We start from the raw sequence: 20,370 nt of genomic DNA on the forward strand, positions 1-20,370 counted from the left end.
TGCAGATATATCATTATCTGTGTATATGTCAGCCAATGAGTAAGAAGAAATTGTAATACAGAGGTCATTTAGAAAGTGTCACCATTATTTAAAAAGTGTCAACATTACATAGTTTGTCCACCACAGGGCAGTGACAAGGTGATTTTTACACAAAAAAAACAAGTCTGTGTCAAGTTGGTTATGTATTTCTATATTATTATCAGACTCCCAAATATCGTTTTCAGATTCTGCCTCAAAAGTCCAGTATCGGTAGGGCTACACTGTGCATAGGCCGATGGTGATTCTCAGTAGAGATCCTTGTTCTCCAGGTTGATGCCAAAACTAGGTCAAAGCTAGGTCTAGCCTTAAATATCTCAATGTGAGGTCAGCTCCTCTATTTTTGGTCTGTTGCAAATAAAAAAGTTCACAACAAAATGGACCCATGCAACCGACCCCTATGATTTAAGCTGAATAAACGTATGACAGGTGGGGTTCCCCTCCAACAGAGGACCACTTCAACCTGCTCATCAGACCTCCTCGATATAACTTTGTAGAGGTGGCGATACGGCTCTATTGTGGGACATAATCCTCTTGGGCGACTCGCTCGAGGCCTAATCCAAGCCAAATTGACAGCCCAGATGTGTGACGTCACGGATTCTGAATCAGTGCGTGGCAGACTGGGTCGGGCCAGCAGCGCGAGGACGAAGAAAACATCTGGATCGAAAGGGAATAATGTCGGATTACACGGGGCTCCTGAAGCGTCTCCCCTCCTCCTGTACACCTGGCTTTCACTTGAGGGAGAAATAACTGCGCTGCTCGAAGCTCCTCCGGATATTTTCGTGTGGGAGGCGTGTGAAGTTGTCAAACAAGTAACTCACTGCCTTCACTATGGATCAATCCGTCGCAATTCAAGAAACTTTGGAAAGGGAAGAAAACTGCATCATAGTATCCTTTGCGACGTGGTTTATGGATTATCAGTACTTCAAATGAAGGATTACCTGCTTCAAACTAATTTGAACTAACACGACTCCGCTGAAGAATACCAGAGCACGGAGAGAGGCCTGTAACATTAAGGCTCTGCCACATGGTTGACATCTCTCTGAACAAATTCATCTCTGAATCCCTTAGGCTGTGATTTAAATCAATCCAAGCAATGCATTTCCAGTGCTCGTTGTTTTCAGCACTAGTGTAGGTTTAAGTCGGGTGTGACTTCCCAAGGAAATGATCCAACGTTTGTAGTAAGACCTTTCATCCACAAGATGGCAACTTTGTGTCCCCAGCTTCTCGTTATAGGCAATAATGGAAGATGTATAGATCCTTCAGTGAAGTCAAAGTAACAATACCAACTCAAAAAAACATTCCATGACATGTAAAAGTCCTGCATTCATAATGTTACTAAAGCTAAAGTAAAGAAGTATTATCAGGAAAATGTTCTTAAAGTATCAAAAGTAAAAGTACTTTTTATGTAGCAGAATTGCACGTCAGTGTTATGTTATTAATATAATATTTGATTACAGTTTATCAAACATGTAAGCAGCATTTTAATGTCGCATGTGTTCAAGGTGGAGCTAATCTTATTTTTCTATTTTACATACTGCTGAGTAGTTTAATCTACAGAAATGTATCAAATCTTATAAACTGATATGGTTAATATGTAAATTATTCATTTTGTAAGTAACTACAGATGTCGGATAAATGTAGTGGAGTAAAAAGTACAGTATTTCCCTGTGAAATGTTGTGGGATTAGTATAAAATGGAGATACTCAAGGACAAGTATCTAAGTAAATCTACTTAGTTACATGACGCCACTTGTTATAGGAAACAAAAAAAACATTGTATCCACAAAGATTTGTTGAATTAAGAGGAAGGTAATGTTCCCTGGGGAAATACTAAAGGTGCCACTGAAGGAACACGTGAACACATTTCCACTATATCCTTAACTAAACTGTAAACATGCTGTCCAATGTGATGTCCTCTTTGATAACATTACAGAGAGCCGACTGCTGGGACTGGTGGAGTCTATAAAAGAACATGCGTGAGTGTTAATAGATATATAGACAAATGAGCTACAATATGGCTTCTGTGTATTACTGAACTATATGCTTGTATTCAAAGGCTAACAGTATCATTTTGTAAGGAGAGGGGGTGACAGCATTATGCAATCCAGGGCAACACCACAAACTGACCTCAAAAATGACCACAGAGTTGCATCAACCTGTCTGACACAGTAACCAAAATTATATATTATATGAAAGCAGTAATATTTACTGCAGAGCTGCAAGGCTATTTTATTGACTTGCATTATATTTTACAACATGTGTATTTTTAGTGTGTCCACCCCTGCATGTGCCCTCTGATATAAAAATACTGTTGACTAAATTAATTTAAAAATAATTTTAAATTGTGTGATTAAAATGTCTGTCTTGTAATGTTTTGTAGAATCTTTATTTATACCCATCGAAGGATGGCCATTACTGCTGATGACGTGTCACTGGAGGACATCATACCCATCTCCCTTGAGTTTGCTGTTGTGGAGGGTGAGCTGCTTTCATGTGCTATACTACATTGCAAACAGACTGACAATTGAAAAGGAGAGCGCCAGATAACACTGTGTTCTCAGGATAAGTATTGTTTCTAGCGAACAGTCATTTCTCTGAAGCGCCCTCAAACATTTTTCATGTTGCATTCTTTTTAGTTTCCTCACCAGAGGAACTTGCGGTTGTGGGTGAGTTGCCCTCATTTCCATTACAGCCCAATAATAATGGCAGATAATAATAACGGATTTCACCAGTTGAAACTGAACATCGCATTTTTGCTGTGTTCTTCATCTGATTCTAGGTGGTGATACCAGAGTGAGATTAAGCTACCAGGACGAGGCGTTAGAGCTCAGACTTCCTTTTGGGTCCCAGTCGCGGCTCTTCCTCAGTGAGGTCAACAGAGCGTGGAGTGGTAGGTCAGCCCTCAGAGAAATACCTATGTTATCTGTTTACATGACATCCAGCTGTCATTGCTTTTATTGACATCACAGCCTTTGAAAAATCCTGTGGAAATTTTAAGAAACATAAAAAAGCCTTTTGAAAATGTATTGGAAACGTGTGGAAACTACTATTCATTCAAACAGTACAGCAGCACAAATAAGGACCCTCACCTCTTATTTTACACTTTTGTATACTAATAATTATTTATTTAAGTTTAGTTATCTTTAGTGTTTCTTTTCTGAGCAAAGTAAGAGGCAATGTGTGAAGCAGCACAAATAATCAGCTCGAACTATCTGTTTGGAGGAAACCTGCTCAGCCAGTCTTCAGTTGCCTTAAGGTTATGGCATTAGCAAACCGTGAAATGGTTGAAATACCTTTATTCTTAAAATCTGACACTAGTTTACTGGACAATGCATTTAAAAACAGAAATACATTTGTGAGACTGTTGATGGCTGCAGTTCACAACTTACACAAGTTTTAGAAGTACAAACTGGTGGTGTCACTTCATCTGTCAGTCACAGTGTACATGACGCATAGCTGACAAAAAAGGGAGGGATACAGACAGAAGGAGGGGTGGCGTTTGGAGGGTGTGTTCTGTGTAGTCTGTCTCTTTCACCACAAGTGTTTGCAAAAGGGACAAGATGAGTTTACAGTTTAAAAAGGACGTGTGACTTCCTCTTCAGTACTTCTCTTGGATTACGTTTTGCTTTCTGCTTTAACTTAACGGACTCCCTGCTTTGTTAGGGATGTGTCACTTTCACCACTGGCTCGCTATTTTTCACAGTGGAAACCCCACGTGAACACGGATGAGGAGTTGATATGTTGTGTTCGATTTTTTGTGGTACTCTAAGATGAGCCACAAAGGCTTTTAACCAGGTGAGGGAAACCAGTGATGGAAAGATTAAATGACCTGGCACCTGTTAAAAAGAAGAGTGTGAGAAATGGTAAAGGTAAGCAGATAAAAGTGAGATCTCTTTAATGCACTGCAGCACATATAAGTTGTAGTCACATTTAAAGCAGTAAAGCACAAAGTGTAAAGGTGGTCCTACAAACTAGGAGTACAGTTTGTGTAGACAGCTGTTGCTTAAGAATGCTTTGAAATGGCCGCTCTTTTATTTCTTGAACACAAGTGGAGTCCATAAATAAGCGTTCTTGTTTATATCTTGAATCTATTGCCATACCATTGCTGATGCTCTAGCTTCTTTGCAAATCAGCAGAAAATGCAAAGTTCAGTTCAGGCTCTTGTTGTATTCTTCACTCACATAATATTGCAATGATCCTAACTAATTCTAATGCTCCTTGCTCTTTCTCTCTGTCTTTCTTCAGATGTTTGCAAGTCTCCCACGGAGGTGCCCAAGTTTGAATGGATCAACAAGTACCAGAGAACCACCAGAGGCCAGGGAGTTGTCAAACAGGCCCTTGCCCCCCTCGGCACAACACTCACCAAACTCAAGCAGCACCGGAAAACAGGTTTGCCGTCTTATTTCTATTAATGGAAGTTTATAACCAGTGTCTTCATGTCCAGCAAACTTTGCTCGTTTGGAATAGGTCTACCAGCATTAGTGCAGTGGATGAGATGCTCTTCTTTGTCTCTTAAAGTGTTTGCTCTTTTTTTTGTGGCATAGATAGCCTCACAGATAAAAGTCTACATCAAAGGGTTGCAAAATAAAATGGGCCAGTTTTGCAAGTACCACTTCCTTTGAATGCAATTGGCCCAACCTGCATATGCATACCAAATTTATTCATAACCGTCAGAGAGCCACATAGGGGGAAGGACACCAGTCACACAACAGGCCTTTTTCATTTTGACATGTCATAGTAGAAAAGTCACAGGTGTAACTAATAACATTGACTATGGCAGACCTAAATGGAATGTGATCATTATTAATAAAAGCTTTTTAAAATGTGGCACAGACTAAGCTGATCTGATACTGAGGGGAAAAATATCTAAGGGAGCCAAACAATTAAGGGGTTTTTAAAAGTAAAGTACCTTCTACCTATAAAGTAATTGAACAATATACACAGAATAGGCAACCACATATACATTTTTTGCCAGATTCCATATTCTTCTCTGAGAGACATGCTGTGAAATGTACAATTTGTATGCTTTGTATGTAAACATACAAGTAGCCTATGAGTAATTTGCCTTCATTTTCATTTCATACAGATTTCATGCAACATTATGTTTTTGCATGCTAGATTAGAGCCATGCTGTTTATGACATGCATGACATATACAAATCATACCACATTTTTCATTATAACTTCCCGATGTAACACTGATGTAGTGAATCCTTTTCCGGTTGCATTTTCTACATAGTACATTTGTGTTTGTCTAGCCTCCTCCTGTCTCTGCAGCAGGAGAAGGTAAACTCCTCCTCCTCCTACTACAACATTAGCATGGGCAGGTCAAACACAGGCTGGACGTTCCTCTTTTACACAGAATGCGTCGGGGCGGTGCAGGGAGATGTCTAGGGTGATGAGAGACTCTGGTATGAAAAATTCCTTCCTTCATTTGTCGATGTTTGAGGTGGTGAAAAGAAATGCCATTGCATCAATCAGTAGCATTCCGCCTGCACTAATTAGCTAGCTTCATAGCTAATGCTAGCGAGTGGTAGTAACGTTAGTAGTTCGGATTTCAAAGAAGCTAACTTTTGCCAGATTAGCTGGAGGGCCAGTATTCATCAGGCGGAATAATGATTAGTTTGAACTCCTAGCTGTATTATTAATGTTATCTGCTGCTGCCTCAATATCATGCTACTGTGAATGTTATCCCACGTAGACAGTTGATAAGTTACACTAGCAACGGCTAACGTTAGCTAAATAATGTCCATGATGTTAGTGGTCGCTATGTGACAGAAAATGACACACCTGTTGTGGTTGGTGTTGCAATATTGTGTTTTAGTAACACAGAAATTGTGTAATTCATCGAGACACTGTTTTTGCAGTTTGCTGTTTTGTTCTCTGGCTATTCCCAAACAGACTTTCACTTGTGGCTCATCCTCTTAGCTAACTTAGCCTGTTAGCTTGAACTAAATCAGTTGTCTGTAAACTTTCTTCGGACCGCCTCTCGACGAGAGAAAGGTGCCGACTGTCTGTTTTGTCTTCAGCTGTGAGAAAAGCCTCTCGCCAAATTATAGTGTATAAGTGTTTTATTAAGGCAACCGGAACAGATTTTTTTTGCATTTGCATATGTAGGTGTACAGTTGAGAATAAAACGAGAGCACTAAAATGCTTCCTCTGCCATTTATTACCTGTAATTTTAGATCATGACGAGAAATTGTGCAATGTTGAACTTTGTGCAGCTGCAGTTAAAAAGCTATGATGACTGTTTTGATCGTGTGACCTGTTAGAACAACTTGACATCTATGATCAACCGCAGATAGTGAGGCGTAGGAGTGTGAAATTGCAGTTAGTCAGACTTCATGCAACTCCCACAGTGGTTGAAAGTTTAGTTAAGCTCATTAGCTGGGTAAGAATACTAAAGCATGTGCAGGAATGTTAAATATGCCATGTAATATAATAACTGAGCTGCTCACACACAGGACCTTCATGGGGTCAGGGCCTCATTCAGTTGCAAAAAATAGGTGCAGTATTGGTTAGGTTGAGTTAACTAAGTGTTGAATGGGTGATTAAGAACATTACAAAAGTATAAAGTTTAGTAGGCAGCTTTAAGGTGAAAAACGCAATGCCAAAAAGCTATGTGCCACACAGTCAGTATAGTGTATTTAATGACACCACAAGCTAGTGCATTTACATTTATCATTGATCTGAGACTCTATGTATGTTAACATTTTGTTGACTTGCCTACCATTTGTGCATTTAAATCAAGCCTCAAGATTTGTTTTAATTCTTGTTTTGCAAGTTCACTCTCTCCGTAGTATACTGTACAATGTTAATTATTTCATTACCATTCTACATTTTACTTTACAGTGTAGTTCACTGAGAACATTAGTAGGACTCTTGTATAGTCTTATATTTTATCTCTAATACATTATGGTTTATCAATCAGCATATTAGCAGCAGTTAACTTGGGAAACTCTTGAGTCAGTTTAACAGTTACGTGTGGGTGTATGCAAGGAGATTTTCCCCTTCTCAAATGTAGCATTTCCATACACACTTAAAAAGCATTTCACAGTTTGCTGGCAGTTTTCTCAGTCAAACAAAGGGCCAAATTCTTTTTATTTTCCTGTTGGGAATCTTTTAAAATAGTGCTTATAGTAATAGTATAGTTGGAGTGATGAGAACATTTCCTTTGTAAAACACAGATACAGCAAAAAATAATCCAATACCAACTTTGCTAATAATGATAAGAGCAATATCATTTTTTTTGTTATAACTGACTCAGACTGTGGTGCTGTTAGACATAGCTGTGACAAAAATCATACCTTTGTAACAATTGTGCTAAACTAAATTTGGATTGTTTGAATAGATTTTGTTTCCCCAATCCATTTTATTTCACAGGTTTATTACCTCTCTACCACCTCTATTTTACTTCCTCACCTTTATGACCTTGTTTTAATAACCATTGTGTAATATTATTAGTAGCAGTACTGATAATATCCATGTCCAGTCAGTTAATGTTGTGTTTGAGCCACAGGGTTCTTGCGTTGAATGCTGCACACAGACAGATGACAAAACAAATGCATCATGAATTGCTTTGCAGTTTGCCAAGTAGAGGTCACGTTATTAAAAAGAAACGTACAAATATTGAAGCGTATTATGTTTTCTTGTTGAATATATGTAATCTTTTCGGTCATTAAGTATTGCTGTTGGTCAGGTGCATTCTTAGTGTAGCCTGCTATAACTTTGAGTTTAATTTCCTGCTCAAAGAATCTGGCTTTCCCTTTCAGAGGAGCCAGCTGTGTTCCCTGCCAAGCTGCAGGAGACAGGGCCATGCTGTCTCATACTTCACACCCGCCCATTAAATCCAACTACTTAAGATGCAATAACTGTAACCAACTGCAAAAAGACGGCCTCAGTCCATTGACCACAACAACTGAGCCCTGACTTGGCACTTTTTATGATTGACTTGCTTGTTACTGTGCGTGTTTGTTTTTATTCTTAATCATAATTATCTTTAATTTATTCTCCATATCAGTAATTAAAGGGTTGAAATGTGCAGTTTGCTCAGGGCTGGGTTCGTTCTTATTAGAGAGTCGTCCCAGGCTGTCAATACCTAGGGCACAATTTAAGATAATGTTGATGGGAAGGTCTCCCAGCAATCGGCAAGACACAGTCACACATCGTCTTAACTGACAACATGTAAATAAGATATTAATTTATGGTTGGACATGGCAGAAATGTGCTATAATCCTGCCATTTACTTTTATGCTCTTGTGTTTTATCATTGTAAATGAGTAAACCAAACAAACACTTTTCATCTATCTAACTATTCATCTTCTTTTTCTCTCCTGCTCTTCATGAACAGAGAAATCATCCGACAAAAAGGGAACTTTAGAAAGGGAGAAAGGTTCTAACAGTGGCACACAGAAGTCCAGGCCATATTCCAGCCTAGAGAGGTAAGGTCATTTTTATGTGGGAGCTCTCCAAACCAAAACTCTTTCTACGACTTTGTCTTTTTACATAGTGGTAGAAAGAGTCTTCGAATATTCTACTGGTAAAGTGGAAGTACTGTTACTTTAAGGTGCCCTGCAGAGTTTTCTTGTAAACAAAGTTTCTGTTTAGTGTTTCTCACTAAAATGTGTTGTATGTATCAAACATGTTCCTCATAACACGTGCAAAGTTAATTAAAAAAGTATATTATGTTGAAACCTGCCTTGTTTATATCAATGTTTACGGTCTTCTTCTTTCCTGCCTGTTGGTGCATTGCTGCATTTCTTGGTGTGGTACCGCCACCTGTAGATCAGTGGAACAGTGTGAAGCCATTGACAGGACTGTGTATGCTCGTGCTTGCTTGTGCGGTGCAGGAGAACAAACAAAACAAGGACGTACTGACAAAAACATTGCTCCGTAGTGCTACAAGGGGTCAAAAACTTATCTGGGAACCTTTTCGGTATCACACAATCAAAAGTGTTAAAGAAGCTATTTTGAAGATTATGCTGAGTAAAGCCTAAAACATATACTATGTAGTTAGTGTGTAAAGGGTTGAAGAGTGCATTGAATAAAAAATTATAGTGATCTGACTACTTTCCTCCACCAGTGTTACAGCAGATACTGTGTACGTGCCTGGCAGCAGCTTGGTAATGAGTGTTTAATTTATTTGAAGTTGTTCAGGTTTAAAATGCAAATTTGTTCTGTTGTTGAACCTGGAATCCACTGCTGCCACTCTTGGAATGAAGCCTATACCTACTCTAAGATGGAGTTTAGTTACAGCATATTCCTGGAAGATTACAGGGTCCAGGCATATTACATTTCTTCCTCTCACCTCAGCCTCATTCCATATTGACGGCATGGAAATAGAGCTTCATTGCATAGCCTGGGTTCCTGTTGTCACTGTGATGATCTACTGTACATTAGGCTGTTAGTCTGGAGCAGAGTGCAATGTCTCTGTTATACCATAGTTTTAAATTTAGCTTTTAAGAGAGGTATGGTTTGATGCAGTTAGGCCTGAGTATCCTGAATATGAACAGGCAACTGTACATAGGTACTTGAATAGAAAAATCTAAACCAAACGCACAGTTTAGGATAAGTTGTTCCCTCTGAAATCCCACCAGCATGACAAAATGACCCAGTTTCTATCTTGGTCTGCCTCCACTCACCCCCACGCCTAACTGTTATTTCTTCTCTCCTGGTGTTCAGTCAGGGCAACTCCAGTCGAGAGGACCGGGATGACCTGGTGCGCTCCTCCAGCCACACCCCGTCTAACAAAGCTCAGATACTGGCCATGCCGCAGTTCGGCCTGCGTGACAACCTTATCAGGTGTGAGCTGCTGAAGAATGAGGACCTTTACACTTACCTGACGGACTTCAGGTATTTTACTCTTAACTGCTTGTTGTGTCAGTTTTGAATCTGTTTTAAAAATGTTCATGTGTAGTGCAGGCACATGAACGTAGAACTAGGTGATCTTGATACAATCCAATATCTCGCCACTATCATCATAGAAAATCTAACATTTTTGACTTCCTTGCTATCAGTAATGTGTTGATACTTTGGGTGGGGCTATAGGTACTTTCATATACTATTTAATCTAATCTAGAGGAGTGTTATAATGTCTTTCGCAGTTCATTTTGCTCAGCCTCAAACTGTTAAGAAAGTTGTATAGCTTAATTTATTGGAGCATTTGGAATGCAGCATTTCACCTATACCACAATATTACGATACCAAAACTCTAATGATTTGTTTCCTAACTCAATGTGGAAAACTGTTACTAAAACTCTTAATGTTTTGAATTTTATTTTCACACTATACAGTTATGTTGAGCTGTACTCTGCTGACCAGTTAAGAATCCAAAATAGTTTCTAAAAGACAGTTTGTGCAGGAACAGAGTGAGCCCCCAGTGTAACTGTGAGCTCAGTTTGGAAACTAGAAGTGTTATGTAAAAAGAATGAGTCAACATCTGTGGGTTTGTATTTCTGTGTACTTAGCTCTTTGCTAAATTAAGCAGAACTGTCGAGAAATCCACCAGCCTAGTTCATTAGCTCTCATCTCATGAATGAACCTGTACAGGCCTAGACATTTTTATCAAGGTTTTTTTTTTTTTTTTTTTATCAGATGGTTGAAAAATAAGCGTTTGCTGAAATCAGCATTATGGTTTGGCTATTAACCACAGTGCCTCCTGCTGGTAGATCTGTGTCTTTAATATGCTCCCATTCAAGAGTAAAGCAGCATAATTTAGAACTAAAAGTATGTACAAGTATAAAAATACGAAATAGAAAATAAAAATATACACATTTACAGTATTTAAGTGAACAATGAGGTAAGAAAAAAATATATATATACAATAACAATGTATATGTATGTATGTGTTGCACTGAAGTGTATGACTATATATCTATTGCACTTAAACATTTAAGAATAAATAGTGAGGTAGTATATGAACAGGTGAAGTAGATACAGATAGCAGCTGTGATACAAAGAAATTAATAGAGAAATTATCTAACATGCTAAAAATATTAATGCTGTTTAGTGTAAAGGTGAAAAACTATAGGAATATCAAGAAGCACTATATGTGGCATTAGCAGCATGTTGGCTCAGTGGATGGTGCTGTTTCCTGACACCAAAAGGTCCCGTGTTATAGTTCATTCTCATTTGCGTGTTGGTACAGGTTTCCCATGGTGCTCAGGTTAATTGGGAACTCATTAGGAGTGAGTCTGAATGTGTTTTTATTGGGTATGTGACTGACTCGCAACTTCTCTAATGTGTTTCCCTATCTTTTGCTCAAAACATGCTGGGGAGGCTCCTGTTCCTGCATGACCCTGAATGTGCTGATTGATTTATAAGCTTGAATAGAGACTTTTGTCAGAAACAGCAGATATGCATAAAAGGTTACATTGTTCTGGGACACATGTGCATTGCCTGCTTGAATCTCATATTACAGTACTGCTGAGAATGGACTGAATATCCATGCTGACGTGCAGATTAGGGAAAAAGCTCAGGGAAGCAGCAGTCCAAGATTTTTGTATAAACACAGCTTCAGCATCTTTCTAGTTAGCTTAGGGTGGGGCCATTAGGGCAGAAAGTGCTGTACAGTGCGATGGCAGTCAGCACAAAATAAAGAGCTCTGTGCTGCTCCTGTGCAGCAGCTGCTGCCTGAAGGTCAGAGAAGAGGGCTATTGAATGGAAGGAAGCTGATTTTCAATCTGGACCTGCAGAATGCGTCTCAGTACCCCGACTGAGATTTATTCTGAATGACAAGGGTTTGGCCCTCTTACCTTGATTTTCCGTTCAACAAGGCACTTAAGTTCCAGTGGGGCTGCTCAGTGGTCAACAGATAAGACTGTTTTTATTCTCTTCTGTCTCTGCACTGTATACACTTCCTCCTTTTCGACCATCCGACAAGCAGTTCTGACAGAGTATACTGGCCCCTTTAACAAATAGTAACATTGCTGAAAAAGAGCAGTTGTGCTCATTCAACCTACATAAAATAACATTTCAAGACATGAGCTAGTGAGTACTCCAGTAAAGCAGCAAGGCATCACCTTAATATAGATTGAGGTCATTGTTTCACTATTTTAGTCTCCCCTGATGTGTATTGGAAATATAGAAAAGACATGTTTTTGCTGGAGACCCTCACAGCAGGATAAACTGAAAATAGTTCAAACAAACTGTGGCACTATATTCCTCTCCTTTGTGCCCACTTCTCACCTCTCCCTGTTCTGTTTCAGTTTTTTTCTCGGCACTTACAATGTGAATGGACAGACACCAAAGGAAAGCCTCCGTCCCTGGCTGAGCTGTACTCTCAACCCTCCTGACATGTACTGCGTGGGGTAAGTCACATTCACCCTGCTGGAGAATGGCCTTGCAATTCTCCGCTTAATCCCATTACATAGACATATACTCCTCAAACCTCTGAAATGTGTATGTAACCATTGATCCTGGTTGAAGTAGGAGAACATGCCCACCCACAGATTCAGCACTGTGTGTGCACTAATCCCACCTACGTTTCAGTTTACTACTTTGGTGTTGAGTGAAAAAGTTATGAGAATACCATGAAAGTACAGGGTAAAGCTCAAACATGTGAATTAAACTCTCCAGTAAATTTTATCTTTTGTCCTTCCTGATAGTTTTCAGGAGCTTGACCTCAGCAAAGAGGCTTTCTTCTTCAATGACACCCCCAAAGAGCTGGAGTGGACGAAGGCTGTGTCCGAGGCCTTGCATCCAGATGCCAAGTATGCCTTAGTAAGGAAGTCTTTTTTTTTTCCCTTTAATCTTGACCTAGTTTTAATATTGTCCTTAACCACTAGTTAATATTTGGACTGGACATGTGAATGTTACTGCACAGCCCATTATATTCTGTCTGTGGAGCTTGTGTAGCTCTTTTTTGCATGGAGACAGTTTGTTTTTTTTCAACCACCTTTATTGTGTTTTGAAGTGAATTGTGTTACAGAAAATGGCAGATATCTCATATAATTTCTGCCTGTGACCATAGTAATTGTCTATATAACACTATACCATCACATTACATGGATTATTACACAGGATAACCCTAAGGAAAAGATATGATATCCCTGCTTATTTGATGAGCTTAGTCAGGCTTTATATTCTTGGTCTTTCTCTCTGGTTTCCGCTTATTCGCTTTCATTTACTTCCCCCTCTCAGCGTGCTGACTCTAGCTTACTGGCTTCCTCTTTTCTTGGCTGGGCTGTTTTCTTCTTGTCATCTTAGGGTTTACAGGATGTCTGTAAGTCACGGAGCCAGTATAATGACCATTGTCATTTCTTTATCCACTGTCAATGCCCTTACTAAGCACTCAACTATAAACATAGCTATAAATTATTTTTCATAGCAGTTCTGGTTGAAAAAAAATGCTGATATAAGCAGGAAAACCATTAAACATTAAGGCACGTTTGAGCCTGCTTCATGTGGCTACAGGGTCACTTGAAGTCCACTGACTACCTATTAAATATCCAGCAAATGTGCATGCTGCATTACTCTGTGAATTGTTGTGTATATTTTCCCTTTCCTGTATGAAATGACATTTGTAAATCCACTCATGTTCTGCTACAGGTGAAGTTGGTACGTCTGGTGGGCATCATGCTGATCTTCTATGTGAAGACGGAGCATGCAGAGTTCATCTCTGATGTGGAGGCTGAGACTGTGGGCACTGGCATCATGGGAAGGATGGTAAGGACTGATTCTACAGGTCTTATTCTTTCATGCACTGGTCCTCATGTAGATTTACAGGTGTTGTGTAAAGATATTACGTTCTAAACAGCACTGAGCTGTTGAGAGCAGCTGTGATTAGAGCCCATGCTTCAAGCAAGCTGCCCTTTGTATTTCCACATGGCAGGTACATATGGGAGAAGGTGTCACTCATCTCCATCTTTTTCCTCTTTTTGCTTACGCACCAAACCCAAAATGTTAAACTACTTCCCTCCTGTGATGTTTATTTTTCACTCCAGTTACTGTTGTTCGTAACAAATAACATCTGATTTCTGATTCACTGTCATTTATCTTGCTTTGTCAGAGATGTAATAAAATGTATTTCATCCTTGCGTTTGAGTTTCAAACAGACTTCCAGGCTTCAGGTGGCAAAGATGTCTAAATCAATTTTTAGATACATTTTTATTTTTATTTATTTTTTTTTTTATTGGCTTTTGGTAACGTCACTGGCATTGTCTTTGGCTTCCATTTCCATCATATTTAAGTACATTAATTATGACACACTAACAAGAAGTTAGTATCAACAGTAGCTTTGAACATTAGGTTATCACAGCAAATGAACGAAGGGCTCCTACAATGACAGCGTCGTTTCATCGACATAAAAGCTGCTGGTAAAAAGCAATAGATAAGGCAATGTTATTATTATTAGGTTTTGTTGTGATGATGAAAATTCAAAGCCTTGTCTTGTTCCTCCTTTGGGCTGGACTTCACTTTAGAGCTCTTTCAGTGCTACATCCAGCAGCTCCAACTTCACTCCTCATGCACTGGTACAGAATAGGTTATTCTGGTCTCGTATGTGGCCGTGCTTACTTGCAGTCCCTGCAGTGTAGAGCAGATGGTTGGTGACCAGTGGGGACCTTTTGTAAGGTTGCTTCATCCTTTCCTGCTGTAATGAGAGACTGGTTTATGATCTGCACCAAGAACTATATGAAACATGCCAAGTATCAAACTGTTTTCATAATACCGGATTACTGTCAAGCAAAGGAGCATATATAACTGCATACTAGCTAAAACAATGTTTTTGTAGGTTCTTTTAGTTGTGTTGCTTGCATTATTCTGACTGAATTTTTCTCTCTCTCTTTCTTTTTCAATCACTCATTGATTTGCAGGGAAACAAGGGTGCTGTGGCAATCCGTTTTCGCTTCCACAACTCTGACATCTGCGTGGTCAACTCTCACCTAGCTGCCCACATTGAAGAATACGAGAGACGTAATCAAGACTACAAGGACATATGCGGTCGTCTGCAGTTTCGCCAGTTTGACCCTACCCAGCCTCCACTCACTATCATGAAGCATGAGTATGAAACCAATTATATATTATAGTTACATCATACAGTATGTATTGAGTAGCTTCACTCTAACAATTTGATATGGAAAACAGCTATTTGCCATTTTTTGCTTTAAATCCAGATATGTTCAGATTTATTTTTAGGAGGAGTACATCATGTTGTAGCTAAGAATGAAATATTGCAAATTCTTTCTGTGGCAATATTTGATCCATATTCAAGTCATCTTCATGTTTCTTTCTCCGTTTCTCTGCGCTTCCTTCACCAGTGTGATTTTATGGATTGGGGATCTCAACTACAGGATCAGTGACCTGGACGTCGACAACGTGAAGGAGCTAATCAGCAAGAAGGACTTTGAAACACTGCACAATTATGATCAGGTAATATCAATGATGGTCTCTTCTTAATGCTATTTAAATAGTCTTTTCTCATCATTCGTGTTTATGAGTGATAATACTTACCAGCTGTATGTGGTCCTCAGCTCAAGAGGCAGATCGATGAGGAGGCTGTGTTTGTTGGCTTTGTGGAGGGAGAGATTGATTTCCAGCCCACCTACAAATATGACACTGGCTCTGACAAGTGGGATACAAGGTAATGATAGCAGAATGGAACATTTTTAGTAAGGAGATCATTCTTCAATCATACGATTATGTTCATCGTTGAAAGTAAGGATAATTGTAAAAAGAAATGTGAAGTACTCCAACAACGAACTACTCATGTTGTTATTGCATTGTTTTGCCACACCCACAGAGCAATTCAACTCATCGCAGAAATGTTTTATTGTTTCGACACTTTTTCGACACATTCTCCTTCATTGTTCAATGTGTATGGAAGCTTTTTAGTCTACAAACAAACATCTCTCCATTCATGAAAAGATAGCCACATGTGTACATCAACGTTGCATTATGATAGAAATATGATGTTCAGGGAGGAAAACTGGTATTTTAATGTAATGCAAATATGATGCAAAGGGGACATGTTCATCCATTTATTAGTCTCTGCTCTGCAGCAGTGTTAACACAGCTTGCTTTACATGTTTCACCTGGTAAACATGTGAAGGGATTTCTTACACCGAATCAAACTACAACAACTACAACAAACTTTAATTTGCTCTGCTGGCCTTAATAAATCAGTTTCCTGCTGTTAATTAACATTATCAATAAACACACTCACAGTTAATGTGGCCATAAATCACAGGCCTTATGCATTTTTATCCTTTTTATAGTAAAAGATGTAATGAACATCTGTTCTTTCTTCTGCATTTAGTGAAAAATGCCGCGTGCCTGCGTGGTGTGACCGTATCCTGTGGAGAGGGAAGAACATCAAGCAACAGCATTATCAGAGTCACATGGCTCTGAAGACCAGTGACCACAAACCAGTCAGTTCATTGCTTGTCACTGGGGTAAATGATTCAGCATTCTAACTGATTCTTGAATTTCTTTCATTTAGTTTCATGTTGTTTGGAAAAGATGCAGTGGTCCTCCTTCTGAATCTCAATACATACTTTTGAAAAGTAGGGAAGGGGAGAAGAGATGATGATGCTCACTTCAGTTAACAGGCTCACGTCACATATATTTTGCTGTACTATTTAAGGGTTATGTAACACAGATGTTTATGCTGCATTGTCTCCTACAGATCAAGAGAGTAAATGCTGAGGCCTATAAGAAGACCTTTGAAGAGATTGTACGCAATATAGACAAAATGGAGAATGAGTGTATTCCGTCTGTAACCTTGGCCAAGCGAGAGGTAAAGTGAGAGCTCTAATACCTCTCTGATGCACATTGTACAATAAATGATGTTCCTTTGATGAATTCATTAAGTAAACCAGCACTAATGAAGCTATGTATAGATGTTGGGCTGTGAGCCTAATGCTCACATTTAAAGGATACATTTACATGAAATAGGGTAGAATATTTCCATCTTGGCTCATGAATCCTCCCCTCCTCTTTCAGTTCCACTTTAAGGACGTGAAATTCATGCAGCACCAGGCAGAGACGTTGCGTCTCATCAATGACGGGCAGGTCCCGTGTCAGTTTGAGTTTATCCAGAAGCCGAATGAGCCCACGTACTGCAAGCCCTGGCTCACAGCCAACCCCCCCAAAGGCTTTATCGCTCAGGGTGAGTAGCACATACAGTCAAAGTTTCATCCAGGAGTCCCAGATTTACATTTTAATAAAACATCATTGTCTTGCCTTTAGGTTTTAGAAATTGTAAAGTACACCTTGAGCTATGAGGCCAGATGTCTTTGACTTATAATGGCAGGCTTCCTGTTTTACAAGATCAAAGTAGATCAGGGATGTCTTGGTGCTTTACAAATCCTCAGTAAGTGCTTGTAGTGACCCTTGCACAACATAACAGGTCACTGGGGCAGGAGGCATGAATTATGAAAGTTCAGCCACCCCTTTAGTTAGTCTGTGCTTCTCTCTTGACATCTAGGTGATTCTGTGGACATTGAGCTTGAGGTTTTTGTAAACCGCTCAACAGCGCCTGAACTTAACTCGGGCAAGGAGCAGATCGAAGAAATCCTGGTGCTCCACCTGGAGCGCGGCAAGGACTACTTCATCTCTGTGACAGGAAACTACCTGCCCAGCTGCTATGGCACCTCCATCCATTCATTGTGTCAGCTGAGGGAGCCCATCCAGGACATGCCACAAGAGATCCTCCGTGAACTGGTTAGTGCTCCCATGTGCAGAACAGGGACAGTGTCCTTGAAATACCTCTATGTCTCATAGGCCACAGCATGGTAGTTTTTTAACGCAGAGTCCATTTTGACTAAGCTGCTTCTCTTTGCTCTGTTTGTTCTCAACATCAGGCGGAGAAGTCTGGAGATGAGAATGCAGCAAAGACTGAAAAGCCTCTAGACATTCCTAAAGAACTCTGGATGATGGTGGATCACTTGTTCCGCAATGCAATCAAACAGGTCAGAAAATGTGTTGCTGAAGCTTCTATTTTGGTGCTATAATAAAATCAAATAAAGCTTTTTTTCTCATTTGCAGGTTTGTATCCTTAAAGTTAATTATCTAATTCTGGCCTCCTTCCAAGCCCTTTGTGTCTTTTTTTATGAGGACAAATAAATAGAAGTTGCTGCATGCCATGAGAACTGAGAAAAATAGTTTGATGAAGGGAACTCATCTTAAAAGCCTTGATTCAGGTAGTTTAAACACAGGTTTGTGCTTTTAATTTTAATTAAATCAAAGTCCATTGCAGCTCCACTACTCCTCAAATCATGATAGAATTTTCTGCAGCCCAAGTGAACATGTTTGTAATTTAGCTCCTTGGCTCAATAAATGTGCTTTTTAAGGACACTAATATTTCATATTTACTTCGTCTATCTGCAGGAAGACATATTTCAGCAACCTGGGCTTCGGAGTGAATTTGCAGAAATAAGGGATTGCCTTGACACTGGCATGCTGGATTCTCTCCGTATCCTTCAAAACTATTGTCATAACCATCGGTAGAAAAAAAATATTATTTTTGTAGAATATTTGAAAAAGTAACATGGTGTAGTCCATACGTCATTTTTGTTGTTTTGGCATTGTTTGAAAGGAAACAATTATTGAGGTCACAAAGCTGACTTTCAACTTGAAGGCTCTTTTAGTGTTCACATCCATATTGGACGAGCACTGTAGGAATCATCACCCTTTAATACCCAATCAGCCCTTTTTAGATGTAACCCCCAGCAGGAGAAAGACACAGGTACATTTGCTACACTGTTCAATTGATGTGGCTATAAACACTGTCAAATTAAAGCTGAAAGTCAGCACTTTGCCGTGATAGTCATTGTTTAATTTCAGATACAATATGCTAAAATACTGAGGGAATGCAACAAACATGTATTTCTGTCTAATCTGTCTGATTGTTAACTTGAATGAATCCTGGGATGTAATTGTGTGTTTGATTCTCATTTTGCACCTACTACATTTCTAAACATGCAAAGTCTGTTAAAGAATTATGTCCTTGACTCTGTATTGACCTGCAGCGGGCAGTAACCACTCAGTAGCAGAGGCCTTGCTTCTCTTCCTAGATGCCCTCCCAGAGCCTGTGGTTCCCTTCTCCTTTTACCAGCAGTGCCTAGAAAGCTGCTCCAATGCCAGTCAGTGTGAGAAAGTGAGTGATACAGGCCGCAGTTAATTGCTGATCACCATTAATCTATTCCGAGATGTGTGAAATTGTAAAAGTTGATCTCTGGCTTTTTTGATATAATGTTCATTTCTTTTGTCTTCAGATTATTTCCATGCTACCTCAGTGCCATCAAAATGTGTTCAACTATTTAGCTGCCTTTCTCCGTGAGCTGTTGAAGAATTCTGCTAGCAATCGATTAGATGTCAACATCTTGGGTAAGAAAAGGAAGCAGGTTGCACTTCAGTCTCTTTCATTCGTGAATGTGTTATTATTATTAGCTGTTGCTTTGTGCTTTAGTCAGCATGTTGAGTAAGTGAAGAGAAACTGAATAAAGCAATGGAAAGTGAAAATGAAAGACAATCCTGTTTATTATTCTGTTATGTTTGTGACTCAAGGACAGTATGCACTTAAATTTCTTTAATACTGAGTGTAAAACAAGCAGTTTCTATTGAAGAGAATGTATGCTTATCCAACCTACCCTGTATAAATAAAGGCAACAAAAGGAACTGTAGTAACATCTAAATATGTTAAGCATTTATTCATTCATATATCATTCGTTAAATTAAATTTCTTCTCATCTTCTCTTTTACATTTGTTGAAACATGCAAAAAATGGTAATTAGGATAGTACAACATTGCAACTAAGAAAAGGAACCCTTTGTTATACTATGCAATATGAATCATTTATTTTCTTTCTGCATAGCCACCATTTTTGCCTCCCTGCTCCTGAAGTCACCCATGAAGCAGGATCTTGCAGAAAAGCGGAAGACTCAGGAGTTCTTTCAGCATTTCCTGACCTAAGGCTCCTCCTAGATAGAGGATTTGTTCCTCTTGTCCTTCATGCTGAAGCTGAACACTAAAAAAATGTACAGTCCAGTATTTGAAATAAACTAATGATTTCTTATATTATTAGATGGCTCTTTGCATAGATATATAGTATAATTACTATAAGTGACAGCTCTTTTAGTTTGTTTCAAAGCAATGTTTGTGATCTGTTGATGCACAGTTTATTGTATACCGTTGAGTGTCTGTAGAGACCTAACAATTTTTAATGTATGTATATTTTATTTAAAAAAAATGTATTTTAATGTTTCTGATCTCAACAGAAAATTGTTTTTATATATAAATCTGTTGGAAACGAGGTGTGTGTCACTGGTGGTTTTTAAATCAGTTGCCAATCACAAGCAAAGAAATTAACACTAAATGAATGTGTTCAGTTTTCT

General features: G+C 39.1%; 1 protein-coding gene across 1 annotated transcript; it reads left to right on the forward strand.

Moving 5' to 3' along the window:
- Positions 1 to 867: 867 nt before the first annotated feature.
- Positions 868 to 20,160, forward strand: inpp5b (inositol polyphosphate-5-phosphatase B). Its single transcript, XM_070911545.1, has 23 exons — positions 868 to 923; positions 1,934 to 2,014; positions 2,419 to 2,516; positions 2,675 to 2,704; positions 2,818 to 2,928; positions 4,284 to 4,427; positions 8,388 to 8,478; positions 9,719 to 9,889; positions 12,244 to 12,345; positions 12,643 to 12,757; positions 13,586 to 13,702; positions 14,851 to 15,038; positions 15,295 to 15,406; positions 15,508 to 15,617; positions 16,293 to 16,428; positions 16,662 to 16,772; positions 16,979 to 17,144; positions 17,463 to 17,728; positions 17,860 to 17,946; positions 18,365 to 18,449; positions 19,006 to 19,133; positions 19,252 to 19,363; positions 19,851 to 20,160. Exons 1-23 carry the CDS (start codon positions 868 to 870, stop codon positions 19,946 to 19,948), a joined length of 2,715 nt encoding a protein of 904 aa, XP_070767646.1. The 3' UTR covers positions 19,949 to 20,160.
- The last annotated feature ends 210 nt before the right edge of the window (positions 20,161 to 20,370 follow it).

Source organism: Enoplosus armatus, chromosome 9 (assembly GCF_043641665.1).
Source record: "Enoplosus armatus isolate fEnoArm2 chromosome 9, fEnoArm2.hap1, whole genome shotgun sequence".
NCBI lineage: Eukaryota > Metazoa > Chordata > Actinopteri > Centrarchiformes > Enoplosidae > Enoplosus > Enoplosus armatus.

Coding starts and splice junctions, on each gene's coding strand:
- inpp5b (XM_070911545.1), top strand. CDS start 868: ATGGATCAATCCGTCGCAATTCAAGAAACTTTGGAAAGGGAAGAAAAC. Junction 2,705..2,817: donor AGAGGAACTTGCGGTTGTGG/GTGAGTTGCCCT, acceptor ATCTGATTCTAG/GTGGTGATACCAGAGTGAGA. Junction 17,947..18,364: donor TCCGCAATGCAATCAAACAG/GTCAGAAAATGT, acceptor GTCTATCTGCAG/GAAGACATATTTCAGCAACC.